The sequence below is a fragment of the Paralichthys olivaceus genome, chromosome 18, assembly GCF_024713975.1.
Source record: "Paralichthys olivaceus isolate ysfri-2021 chromosome 18, ASM2471397v2, whole genome shotgun sequence".
NCBI lineage: Eukaryota > Metazoa > Chordata > Actinopteri > Pleuronectiformes > Paralichthyidae > Paralichthys > Paralichthys olivaceus.
In genome coordinates this window covers 8,227,814-8,241,992 of record NC_091110.1, presented here as the reverse complement: position 1 = coordinate 8,241,992, position 14,179 = coordinate 8,227,814, and the positions used below count along the sequence as shown (strand labels likewise).

General features: G+C 45.0%; 1 protein-coding gene across 3 annotated transcripts in view; it reads right to left on the bottom strand.

The window, feature by feature from the left end:
• Positions 1–14,059, bottom strand: part of LOC109626223 (mucin-2) — a 34,499-nt gene extending 20,440 nt beyond the window's left edge. The window contains exons 1-2 of one of the 3 annotated variants that reach the window (XM_020081948.2): positions 13,345–14,059; positions 2,251–6,043 (exon numbers count right to left, since the gene is read on the bottom strand). In XM_020081948.2, the coding sequence (XP_019937507.2) occupies positions 2,251–5,216 (2,966 nt within the window). In that variant the 5' untranslated portion in view covers positions 5,217–6,043; positions 13,345–14,059. Of the gene's footprint in view, positions 1–2,250; positions 6,044–13,209 lie in introns of all 3 variants that reach the window. The other 2 variants (XM_020081947.2, XM_069514067.1) reach the window with 2 other exon arrangements.
• Between the last annotated feature and the right edge of the window lie 120 nt (positions 14,060–14,179).

Sequence of the window (14,179 nt, the reverse complement as noted above, 5' to 3'; positions counted from 1 at the left end):
ATCCATCCGAGTGTGTCGTTTTTCCATCCAAGAGTTTTTCTTGTCCCCCACATCATGTACTATTTTGGTATGATGAGGCAGGAGAAATTACTAAGCAGCTTACAACGTAGGAAGCAGATTGATTAAAGACTTGATGAGAATGGTAAAGGGTTTACACTAAGAGGCGTGGAGCATCTGAATCCACCAACACGATGACAGCCAAACGCTGATTTCTAGCTGATTTCTATCTACACCCGCCCTGCTGCTGCGTAAACATGCACGGTGCACGAGAGGAGAGCTGCTGCAAAGTAGGTGCAAGCAGTCTCTCAAAAGTCTCCCAGTGGTCTGACACGACATAAATTCTTCAGTATATCGAAAGTTGGGACTCACATGACTGACATGAGATTTCATAAAAAATAACTAGCGCATGCCATCTGTCTCGCTTTCAGTTTCTTTTGCTCTTTCCCCCCACTGTTTCGGCCTCCTCCGTCTCTTCTCCCTTCTCTTTGAGTTTGTTTTAGCCAAAATTGTGTCCTGTCCACACGGCTTTGTCCCAACAGTATTTACAATGCTAACAACGCTGGGATTGGCTATAAATAGAGAAGCTGCATCACAACAACCTTTTATATGTAATATTCACATGATGCAGGGACGTTATTACTGCTGGGTTGTGGATATTCCCTTTTTTGGGGAAACAATAATCCGACTGAACAGCGACCCACTTGTCTACTCTGTTCCAGGAAAGAGAGAGTCTTTTAATGCAATGCTACGGCCGCATTAACATGTCTGCTCCTAATTTGTTTTGTGTGGGGAGAGTCTGAATCTTACTCAAGAAATTAACTGTCTGGTAATAAAACAGCAGGCTCATAGGGCTACACGCTGACATTTACTTTCCAGGACTGGAAATACCAGGCGCTCATGATTTATGTACTCCCACTGTTTTGTTCCTATTTATCTATCTATCCATCTATCCATTCACCCATCCATTTATCCATCCATCCATCCATCTATCCAACAGACCAACCGATTACCAGATGGTTTTCATCACCATGCTTGGCCCTGTTCTCGAAGCCCTCTGTTAGTCCTGGGTTTACAGGTCCAATCGCCTGAAGCTTCCAGTCATTTCACATTTGCAACCTCAAATATGGGCTAGCTCCTTTTTTGGCCAAGGGCTTTCACACTACCTTTAAACTCAGGCAAACCCCTTTCAAAACCCTTGATTCAACCCGAGGCAGTGCAATATTTCACACTACTGTTAACACTACCTTTGAGCAACACCTTGGACGCGTGCAGTGCAGGAACAATACTGTGATCCTGGGTCATTTTCGATGTGAAAATCTAAAATTGCACACCTGGGCTAAACTTTGAACCTTTCAAAAGTAAGAGTTAAATTAGCCCCTGGGATAGTCAAAACCAAAGTCAACACTTTTGCAACACACGCCAGAGCATGGTTAGTCCTGAAATTTCAAGTTAGAACGAGAAGCACGCAATTAATTTTGTGCAAATTGAGGTTAATGGTCCCCACATCATGTCAGTGAAGACAGCTCTTTCATTGTCCAATCAAAATGGTGTTACATGGTTACTCTGAATCTATATTGTGTGCAGTGAGCCCTCCAAGATTGTGATTTGGGATGTGATTTTTTTAAGTGTCAGTCCCTAACTGCTTGGAAAGCTTCCTGCATTCAACAACCCAACAGCCTGCTTTGGCTTATTTTTCAGCTGCTGATGAGTTTGAGTAGTAGAGAAGTGAGATCGAAAACACATCAGAAAATACCAAACATTTTTAGAATGCTAAGATGCACTGTTTTGCATTTCTAGAAAGTGTTATTTAGTAACACAGTGTTAGTTACACAGTAGAACTACAGTGGTTGTATGTATTCTCCAGCCCCTTGCAATATGAGACAACGTATTTTAGCTGGAGCTGTCTTTGTCTCAACTGTGCCAACAAGTGACCTGGTTCAGATGAATGAGATTTTCATGCAGTTTTTTTGTATGTAGCAACATGACCTTAATGTGATGCAAACCAAGCTAGTATTTTTAGAGAGTTTAGGTTGCCCAGGTTTCACAAAAAGCAAGTTTAAAAAGCCTTCTGAGTCACATTTATAATCTTACAATCATAAGGCAGGTTGGATGTTAAAACCTGAAACAAGGTCTGATCAAGCTCAAATCATTGTTTACTAAAACAAATCTGTGATTTGGAGACAGTGTGCAGGCGTCACCTTTTCATTCTTACAATGTTAACTGTCCTACCGAAATGAAATGTTGCCTCACCCATCTCTCTCAGCTTCCTTCTTCTCAAGGTCTTGAATTACATCCAGCAGGACCTTAATGGTGTTCTGGCTGGTCTCCAGGACCCCCTCCAAGCTGTGGAGCTGGGTCTGCAAGCTACGAATATCATGCAGGGGTCCATTGGGGCTCAGTAGCTTTTCTGTCACTCTGGACGGGTCCAGTTTACACCTAGCCCCAGATACCAACCCTCCCAGAATTTCCTGGACCTGTCTTAGTGTGTCAGCTTGGGTGGCAGTCAGGGGCCCTGCTGTAGACTGCTCCCCAGAAGCAGAGCAGCCCCTGGCTCCAGAGCAACCCTGTTGGTTTGGAGGGAGAGGGTGCTGGCTGTTGGGAGTGTTGGGCCTGACGTTGGCTCCTGAGCAGAGCATTTTGTGTAGTGCCCCAAGCTGAGCCTGGGCTGAGCTGAGACAGCTGGGTTTAAAACAGGCCTTGGCAGGAGAGGATGAGGAGGACTGCTTCTCTCCCTTCATCACAGCAACTGGCGGAGTTTGAGCTCTGTGCTTCAGAGAGCTGGCTCGCTCACAGAGCTTGGGTGAGTCTGTACATTTTTTATCCTCCTTTTTCTCCTTCCCACTGTCTTTATCTTTCACATTGGCCTTGCTGTCTGCCCTGAGCATGGGTGTTCGGATACCAGGACCTGGTGGATCATTTCCCTTTTTACGAGGCGTGTAGGGTGGAGGTGGTGGGGGAGGAGGGGGAAGTCGAATGCCCCTTTTATCCTGAGCATTGTTGGGGGCCTGAGAGGGGGGGGTATACGGTGGTGCAGCACGAAATGTGGAAGAGTACAGAGGAACAGCTTTAGTTGGTGTTGCACATGTTTGTGCATTTGGAAGAGTGGATGCATATGTTTTTACAAGTGGAGGTGGAGAAGTGCACGATTTTAGGTTGGGCATGGGAGAAGAGTAGGGGGTTATGCCTGTGTTGACGGAGGAAGCATTTTGCAGAGCTTGACATGGTATATTGCAATGAGATACAGTTTGTATGAGAGTCGCATAAGAAGGTGATGTAGAATTTGGGTGAGGGGCATGAGGACCACCTGGATGTGTGGTAGTGTAATATGATATGGAGGTGCAAGACATAGCAGTTTGGGTTACAAATGTACAGGGTGTTAAATTAGCAGGGGTTGTTGTGTTTGATGAATTGTGTGGTGCTTGATGTGTTAAGTTTGGAGCAGTGGTTAGATGTCTGGTAGGGTCAAAGGGAGTACTGTTCTGGGTTGTACTTGGGGTAAGGGTGGAGCAGGTTAAGGGAGCAGCTGATACTATTGGGACAGGAGGGGTGCACTTTTGAGCGGGGCATGGTGGAGCAGTTGAGGAAGGACTGGAGCTTACAACAGGAGTGCTAGGGGTTGTTGGTGTTGACAGGACTGTATGATAGGGGATTGGGTTTTGAATAATAGTCGGGTTGGAAGTGGAGTGAGGAATGGACAGTGCTATGGGCAGAGATGGGGTCGTGCAAACTGGCTTGGCTGGAGGGGAGCATGGTGGCATGGCCTGGTGTTCAGGAGTCTGTGTTGGTGCACTTGGAGGTGGGGGAGAGGTAGAGTAAGGCACAGTAGTTATTTGGGTTGTGGGAGGGTCTTGAGTCACAGTTGGGGATACAAGACTCTCAGATAGAATTTGCACTGAGCTGGGTGATACTGTCGGAGGAGGGGATGTAGGAGGGCTGTGAGTTTGTGTCTGGGTAGTGGAGGGTTGATTATTTTCAATAGAGTGACGGGGAGAGTCTGTTTGTATTTGAGTGGTACACAACTCAACATTGGCAGGTAGGGCCAGACAAGTGTTACTAATTTGATTTTGGTTTGTGCATTGTTTGTCACTCAAAGGTAGAGACTTGTGGTGACTGTCAGTTTGACTTTGGGCCGTGGAATACTTTGATTTTTGAGGTGAGGGAGGGCTCTCAGTTTGAACTTGAGTGGTGCAGAGTTTGGTATTTGAAAGAGACAGAGATGGAGTAGGGCTTTCAGTCTGAGTGGGAATGGTACAGAAGTGCACCTCCTTTCCAGGATCACTCGTTGTCCGATTTAGCCGCTTTCTCCTCCTGACCACTGACGGAGTGCTGCTTCCTTGCCGCTTTGGGCCATCGCGGAGGGACACAGAGGAACAGTGACATGGCTCAGTGCTATGAAAGACTGAAGGGGGACAGCTGTGCCTTGAGTTTTTAACCACACTAACAGCTGATTTAATGTCTGTCCTGGAGGCTTTAGACCTCCGTTCCACAACAGTTCTATCACCAGGCCCAGGAGGACCATTCAGGTCTCTGGACCCAGGCACATGGTTGTGCGTATGATACTCATCTTGAGAGTCATGTTCGTCATCCCCATCTACGCCAACCGAGTCCCCGAGGCTGTGGCTACGTGTGTTGGTGGAAGAGAGGGACTGTGGCTTTTTCAGGCATGGGGAGGTCTGGATGGCTGTGCTGGTGCTTGTACTGGACCTGCGAGTCATTGGCAAGGTTAATGAGTTAGTCTGTGGTGGTGCCCAGCATCGACGTGTAGGGCCCGGCGTCAGTGGATGAGGAGGGGCCCTGGCTAAAAAAGCAGCCACCACTTCTATAGTACTTGCCATGTCCCCACGCACAGCCCCAACCACAGAGGTTTGGCCAGGTAGGCCACCAGTCCGTGGCCCATCCCTGTCGGTCCATGGCTGTGGGGATCTGCTGCTGTGTTTACGAAGAGGATGTGGACTGTCACAGTCTGCGGCAGGCTTTTGATGGCTATTGTTTTCTCCTGTTCCACTGTTGCCACTGCTGCTGCTGCCATCCTCCAGATCTTTGAAGCGGACCTGGTGGGTACGGTTGCGACGCCGCTTCAGGCGGCTCTCAATATCTGGGGAGTCTCGATTGAGCAGTACTGAGCGCACAGTCATCGTCCCAGGTAGCTTGTCTGCCAAGGTGCTCTTGCCATTGGTTTGGGCTCTAAGCAGGTGGTTTGGCTCTTTGCTCACCATTTCTCAACATCCACAGGCTCTGCAGGTTGTTTGATTTTCTGAAAGCCTAGCTGTGGTAGTGCATCAACAAGGAAAGTGACCTCTCCTTTAATATATGTTTATTATAACATTGAGCGATCTGTACAATTGATTGACTGAGTTTCAGTTTCATCACGGAGCAGACTGGTAATACAGCTGTCTCTTTCTACGTCTGTATGCAGCTGCTCAGGTTATCGCCAATCTTTACACAAAAAATGTTTTTGCGACTCAGATTGTCCTCAAGAAAGGATGGATATCCATATTCACAGTTCACATTGTAGTAATATTAAGCGCAACAAGTAAAAAAATGAGTCTTTGTGATAAATGATAACCCAAAGACCTATATAGGCCTTTGCTCTTCAAGTCATCCAAAAATAAATATATGCAGCATCAAATATTCATTCAAATCAGCACATGAGAATTGTCCATACTGTTCCATGTCCTCTGAAGCTGTACACTTTTATTCCCATTTCTCTTGAACTTTGCAGGGAGGTGAAATCTTGACTAGGCCAAAGAAGTTACTGGAAAATGAGCATGGAGGAAAGGAACGCAACCTGGCCATCCTTTCTGTGTCCATCACATTAGCTTGTCTAATTGGTGGCCCTTCCTTGTCTTCTTGCTTTGTCTCTTGGGCCCTCAGGAGATTGGATGACCAAGGTATGTGATGGGGCTGCGTGATTCCCCATAATGGCCTGTCTCTTATACCTTTTTTTGTCCTTCTTCCCTTCCTTCTGATTCTTTCTTTCGGAGGTCTTCTCTCAGTGACTCATTCCATCATGACTGAAGACACAGTGAGCTCCTGTAGACAGCTGAAAGACAGAAGGAAATAAAGAGGTGTAAGACAAAAAAATGTTCCGCATATTCTTGCATTTCTAATGAAACATAATGTGTTTGTTTCTCAGGATTATGAAGAAGATATAAGATAGGCAGCTGTTAAAAATGCATGAGAGAGGGGTCAACACAGAACTGAAAACGAAGACATCAATTTTGGAAAGATTAATGAAAGGAAGGCAGTGGTGAAAGAAAAACAGCGAAGAAAACACTAAGTATATCATCAGCAACACAGAAATATCCATCCAAAACAAGAGCAAAGAGATTGTAATTAAGACCCATTCACACTGGCTGAAGGCGATACTCAAGTTTTTTTCAAGTGGGTATTACCAACACTATTATTAAAAGTAGCTGTACTGTAGTAGCGGCACACATAGCAGCACTGGTGGTTTTCAGTATTATTCCAGCTCATGGACACAGTGTGACTCGTATTTTATTCCTCATATGTGTGTCTCACTGAATTTCCTTTTCCTCCATGTTTAACAGTCTGCGGCCCTGTTATCATTCCTTGATGATCTGCCATGGTGACATCCATTCTGATTCATCTGGTCACTGTGTGACAGTCTGTCCGCCATGCTGTAGTTAGTAGTATGTTCTCGTCACTCCGATTCTGCGCCCTGTTTTTGACAAACTATGGCCTTAATACGTATATATATCACTTCCATTTCCTGTCTGGCATGGACAGTCAGTCTGGCAGTCAGGCGTGATGCTGTCATTTGCCTTACACGATCTATGGATCTGTGCCTTGTTATCTCCTTGTGATAGCCTCTGACACTGACAGGCCCGGGCTAATTCTGTGCGGGAGTGTGACTGGCCGTTACTCTGCTGCCCCCAACCCCCTCTCTTTATTCAGTGGGAGGGGTAATTAGTGACTCCTTCACAGCTCCCAGGTTATTTAGGGAGAGAGAAACCCGAGGGGCTGCCACTTTTATTTACATCCACTGTTTTCTCTGTTTCTCTCTCCAGCTCTGAAGAGGAAGATCTTTGTCACAACCGCACCCCCCCCCTTTCAAAACACGTTTATTAGGATTAATAACAATCAAAGTCACAGCAGACAGAGCCTTGAGGGTAAATATCAACTATACAGACTATATACTGTATTTAGATATATTAATGGATTTAGAAACAGACCACAGGATTCCTTCTCCTTTTACTTACGGCATAAGAAATAAAGACGAGTTGTTTAACTAGGATTCGCACAGGCGACCAAATCACTGTGGCTAATAATAGGTACACATTCATTCAAGCTACACAGGCAAGCAAACAAAAGCAGAGGCTCATCTATAGGACATTATTGACCTGCTTCGAGCTACCTTGTCCATTTGACCTTGATGGTGATTATTTTTCCTAACTGTCCCTGGATAAAATCAGGTTTCCACTCCTGATTTTTTCTTCAAAAAGCACTTAATGAAACATTCTTGGATGGATTTCCTTCTGAGTTTCTTCTACCTGTCGCAGCACCATAACCCTTACTCATCCTCTGGGGTGTCATCCTGATCCTGCCTTCTTTCAATCTTTCTTTCATCTGGTCCCTGTGCCATTTTCTCTCCATCCCTCAATTCTGAGTCTATCCTTCCCTCCTCCGCTACCATCACTGCAATCTCTTGCTGCCTCTTTCGGAACTGAAATGTGAGGCCAGCCCCAGGAAGAATGCGAATGTCCGTGGCGGACTGACTTTAGTGTTAGTGGTCAGCTGAGTATTTGCATTTCCTTATTCGCTGATGCTATTTTAAATAGTTTCTACTTCATCACCAAGTGGAATTTAAAGGCTATGTTGCCTTTGTCGCTCGATTTTTGACTTTTCAGATATATCAGACAAACCTTTGCTTCTGTCCGTTGAAGAGAAATGCAATATAAGTACGTGGTTGGGCTTTCCCCCTGCAAGCACACTGCTCCACTCTCTATGCCTCTCATTCAATTGACTGCATGTACAGTGGCTGACGTAGACTTGGATGAGCTTCTTACATTTTCTCTGAGTGATCATTTTACAAGTAAATATGGCCGGGATCACTGCACAGCTGTTGTGCTTTAACTTATGTCTATAATGATTTTGGCAGACAGTGTTGTGGATATAAAATCTGGATTTTAGCAGTGCAGAGCAGCAGCTTGGAAATGGCTTGGAAGAGACTGCAGGTTAATGTGTAGTCTAAGTGAGCTGCACTTCAGTAGCTGTTTCATATTCACACTTGTTCTATTGTTTGCGAACAGAAACAGAACTAGAATGGCACTCGGTATAGAGGACACCTGATTCATGTTACAATAATTAGCAACAAGAGAGTAGTTGTTTACAACTACTCCACAAAAAAAAATTTAAAACGTCCTCAATGCCGCACATTGACCGCACATGGCCATATACTAAGTTTTGACCTAGTCATGGTATCTCTCATCCCCTTCCTCCCTCTCGATTTGCAAACTACCCTCGCATCAAAATTTACGTTGACAGTTTAATGGATCTGGTCCCTCTTAATGCTGCATGGGCTCACTCCTGTGGGGAGGCCAGCCCTTTCCTACATGTGACATTTTCATGTTGAGCTTTATTGGCAGACCAGAGATAAATCACCAGGCAGGAGAAGGAAGGTGTGCCACGGCATAATGTCAGCAAGGGTCATAACTCTTTAGGGTTATTATTTAAGATTTACTACAGCCCCCTTGCTAACTGCCTACCTCTCTGAGAAGGCTTTACAGTGAATATAGGCTTCTGTCCTCGTTCGTGTGTGTGTGTCTTTTATAGCTGTGTACATGTGTGTGTGATGATAATGCTAAGGTCACATCTGATCTCCCTGGACTAAGCCGTGCTGACTCTGAGAAACATATCTGATGCATTCAAAATTCAAGAAGCTAAGACTCTGGTTGCGCAGATCTAATAATATTCTGTGCCTGAGTCTCCAGGATGCTGAAAATTGCATCCATGCCAATAACACACCTTTGGGTCTCACAGTGCTGAGGAGGTGGAAGGTACCGTGGATTGAATTGTTATGTAAAGGCATGTCAGATCGGATCGTCTAGGCACGCTGAAATTTGTCAGACAGGGCCGAGATGAAGAGGAGGCACAGGGAGGAAGAGGAGGCAGACATACTCGGTTATATTTAGAGATGCTATGAGACACATAGCAAACTGAGAGGAGTAGGAATCTGAATAAGTAGGAGGGAGACGAGGCGGTTGGCGACAGACATGCAGAGGTAGGGGGACGGGGAGCAAAGCAGGAGGGAACAACCCCTGGCAGCAGAGGAAATGTCACGGTTAGGGTTCAGTGAAGTGGTAAATCAGGAGCATCAGCGTGTCAGGGCATTTAAGGGGGAACTGGAGAGGAACTAAGCAAAGCTATATGATCAGTTATTGGTCCTGTGAGCACGAGGGAAGGTAAGAGTTATACCTGCATGTTGTCAAAAGAATTTAGACATCTAACAGAACAGATGCAAAGTGCATAAGCCTTTGTGGTGTTTCCTTTCCTGTCCAAAAAGATCTCGAATTCAAGTGAGAGTTGCCTGTAGATGAAAACCTTGTTAGGTAAGCACCATGTGCAGCACAGCGACGTCTCAAACAAGGGGGTGGTTCCTTTTTATTTGGTACAATAAAATGAACAAGCACATTAAAAAAATCCAGATGTAAGCCCATAAATGACTTTATGGCCACAAAGATTTGTATGTAAACACATTCACTTGCATACATAAGCAAAGCAGAAGCCAAATTCAATCTAACATGATGCTGATTTTTGCAAATTGTCAGAGAAGTACATAAAGCATGTAAAGCCATCATCTTCTCTGGTCTGGGATTTGATCTTGAGGAGAAAAGACAAATCTCCATTGTAAGAGCTTGTTACTGATGTAGCTGCCTCTGGCTAATGAAAACTTAAGCCTGATCATGCTTAACAGCAAATGAAATTACACAAACAAACACAAATTAAATTATGATTCTTAATTCATTATACATCCGAGGCAACACGGGGAACGCAACCATTGTAATTCCTGTCAGATGCTTGTGTAATAGCAACAAGATGCAAATGCTAGTTTGTTTGTTTATGACTATGTACAGGCATCCAATTTGGCCAGTTACAGTCAGCTGTCACAGCAATAGCCATATTTCACCAGGCACTGGCTGCAGCAGAAGTTTCACATAATCAACCTCCACAAAAGGAGAGCTCGCAAGTCTCTGGGGATTTTTTTTCCTGTCATCAAAATAAAGCCATCGCCCAAGAGGTAACCACCATCACTGAGCAACGAAGCATATGAAATATGGGAGTGCTGTAAAGGCTGCTTTACAGCATGTGACAAAAAAAACGTATGTAGGGGAAATTGCTTTAAGAAAAGTGAACAGCAAAGCAAAGACTTTCAGTTGTTGCTTTTCGTCATCACTTGCAAATCTACCTCCACCCCAAAAGGACCCCATGTAAACCACAATTCATGTCTCTGTGTCAAAGCTACACCGAAGGTACGCAGGAAGCTTACGCACGGGGCTGAGCATTCGTAGTTGTGTTCTGTGTGTGTCTGTGAGTCATGCTGAAGTTACACCGAAAAATGGACAGTAACGAAAAAAAAAAGAAAGAAGTCATCTGTGTTCGTTCCTTCAACTTGATTTAAAAATGGCAGTGAGTCTGCAAAGGCATAGCTTCGAAGCAGAGGATGAATTGGCCTAAAGTGTTTATCCACCAACAATTCAATGATAGTTTTTATTACCATGAATTTTTTGCTCTCTTGCTTTTGCTCTCTTGCTTTTGCTCTCTTGCTTTTGCTCTCTTGCTTATGTAACTGCACAGGATGCAAATATTTCAAGGTTAAACATCACTTTCACCGTCACACAAATACATAAACATTAGCTTGCCGAGTCACTGGATGGCTCATTACTAAAGAGGACAGTGTGGCCACCCGACTTGCTCCCGTTTCCTTGAAGGATGGCCGGATTACTTCTAACTTTTGGAGTGCGAGTGCCAGAAGTGATTTGTTCCATCTGTCCTCTTTTGACCAAAATCCTCTGCCTAATATGAAATCCCTATATGCTGGCCAATGGATTGCGATAAGCATACTTAGCCAACTGTGAGCAAATTCGAGGATGTTTGGGTATCTGTGAAAGAAAGCCAAAGTAAACATTGTTTTCTTCCTTGCACTCGTTCTGCAGCCCTAATTGTCTTGTTTTTGTGGCTGGTTGGTTCTTTTGTGCTCCAGCTCTCCTCTTCCCTCTGCCACAGGATTCACAGAAGTTAAATGCTCCAAACTACTCTGTGGGAATTATCAGCTAGAGAACAGGTGGCATGACTGACATGTCAAGTGAAGAGCAATATTCTTGTCGCAAACACATATGGGGGGGGCATATGTGTGCCGAACCAATTGTCAGTCTTAGTTGTGAATCATGACATATCACCCCTTCATGGCATCAAATCACTAAGTAGAACCAAATTTACATGCTAAATGAGCACTTGAACAAACATCAGTGTGATTAGAACAACCCAAAATCTTTTGGAGAAATTTATTTGACAGTACTTTGACTTAGTTTGGTCCATGTCTTATCCACCAACATGGAGGAGGTGGAAATTATGACCTATACTGCAGCCAGCCACCAGGTGGCGATCAACAGGCTTTGGCTTCACAGCCCGAAGTCTTGTGCCTTGAGTGTAGCTCTGACTTAAGTTTTAAAAACACACATTACCCCAAATAAAGTGCCTTAAAGGGAGGCTCCAACACTGACAGGAGCACCAATGAGATGTGATAGATCTATATTGTCACTGTGCATGGCAGCTAGCAGCAGCCTGGACAGAAAGAAAAAGTCGTCTACTACAAATATGTAAGTCCTTTTTAGGTGGGTTTGCTCATTTTTTTAAAAACTGCTAATGTTGGTGTAAAAAGCTAACTGCGTTTTACTCATGATTCCAAATCACTGTCAGTCCGGCGACACCTGGCCCGGGGACAGACAGATTATCAGAGCGTGGAAAACGGAAATTAAAGTAAAGGAATAAGACAGGAGTTTATTCACTTCTGTGAGTTGAAGACAGAAAATTAAGTGGTGGAGACAGACGACAGACTTAGAAAAGCAACGTGAGAAAACGATTAAGAGGAAGCTGGGAGACGGAGATAGCTGACCCCTTAAAAGACACGCTGATAAGATAAGATAAAAGGGAAAGATACTGAAGCGAAGAGCAAAGGGAGTGGGAGAACAAGTAAAAAGAGTTTGTGCAATGACAGACAGGATTAACAGCGCAGCGTTTCCTCACACAGCAAATGTGCGTGCACTAATGTGCACCTGTGCATGCATGTGTATGTGATGGTGTGCATGCATGGGAGAGTGCATGTGCAATTACATTTGTATCATGCATCTCAGTTACACACTTAGTTGGAGATGAGTTAACCGAGAAACATTAGGAATGTGCAGACCACAACAGTTTTATTGCTCCAAATTGTATTATAATGGAATTAAAGCCTATTTATATTATATATTATTATAGTTCTATGATACTGAAAAACAATAACGATTTCACACACAACTTAGAATCTGCAAAGTTAAACGGTCATGTAGCCTGAACAGTATGCAATGGACCTTTCTTGTACACACACACGCACACAAAGAGATTCATACAAATGGAATTCCCTCACTCTGTGCCTCTACCGCCTCCTCCACAAACTTTGGTGTATACCCCCCATCACCACACAAATGCGCACACACACAAACACACTCACACGCACATGCTCATGACAAATATGCATTGAAAGCACGCTGCTGGAATCTGCAAAGCTACATCACTGACAGACTAATCTAAGCTCCTCACTCTTAAAAGCTTCTCATAAAGCTGCACAATCTTGGAAAATAACTCCCACACCTGCAGTAAAGCAAATCCCAGTTCCCAAACACACACACACACACACACACACATACAGGCACACACACACACACGCTTATTTTTATATCTATACAGTCCCATTTCACAAACACAGACACACTATGAGCACATCAACACACTTCTATTGATAAATATGTGCACACACACACAGACAGCTGCCAAAAAAACGTAAACAAAATGTATGCATGCACGTGTGTGCACGCATGCAAGGAGACACACTGCCCCTCTCCTCATTTTACAATTCAGCACAATGTAAAAAGCTGCCAAAACAAAACATTAAGTAGAAGCTGCTGAACTACACAAAATCATAACACATACTTGTAAGACGCTTTCAAATCTGTCATCAGCTCTGAGCTCTCTCACTTGGTTATCTCTATGGTGATGCTGAGAGGAGACTGATGGGGAGATTGCTGTACTATCTTCCATCAGGACACAGAACTGAGTCACACATACCACATCTCTCTCTCTTCCTGTTTCCTCTCTGTGTTGTCTCTTTCTCCCACAAACGCTCGCTCCTCTTCTTCGCTGCTCCTTCACATCTCTTCCTCCCATTATTCCATCCCTCTGACGTTCACGTTTTCTCTTATTCCCACCTCTCTGTCACTGCTGCTCGGTGAGCTTTGCACCGTTTCTTCTCCTCTGTGTGGAGTCCATCTGGTCCTCTCTGGTCTCCCCCTTTCTCTCCTCCTCACCCCTTCCTCCTCTCCTCTCCTCTCTGGTTGTGTCTGTTTTTTGTTTTTTCTCCTATCTCGCCCTCCTCCTCTTCCGTGGATTCATGCCTTTCACGTGGGAACCTTTTTATCCATCCCTCAGAGCTCTGCGCTCCGCTGTGCCTACCTATAGCTGTCTGAGCGTTTGTGCTGTGAGTGGAAGTGAATGGACAGGAGGGGGAGCAAGGAGACAAGAGTGAGCAAACAGGCAGTTATCCTCTCAGATGCTCCTCTCAGTTCTCCCTGTCTTGTTCCTCGTCCCTCTCTCCTCCTCTCTCTCTGCGTCTCTCCATCATGACCTCCCCTCCGTGTCGCCATGCAAGCCCCTGTATCCTTGTAAGCAAAGGGAGGGAGGGATGGAGAGGGGGGATTGGGGGAAGAGGGGGTGTGATCGAGAGTAGGAGGCAGAGGGAGGAGGAGCCAGTGAGTCGGTCTAATTAAAAAGCAGAGTATGTACAGCTGCAGAGAGCAAAGAGGGAGACGGCGAGAGGAGGAGAGGGGAGGAGAGAGGGGAGCAGAATGATCCAGGGGGCGGTACCGAGAGGGAGCAGTGAGTCGGGGGGTGGGGGGTGGGAGTT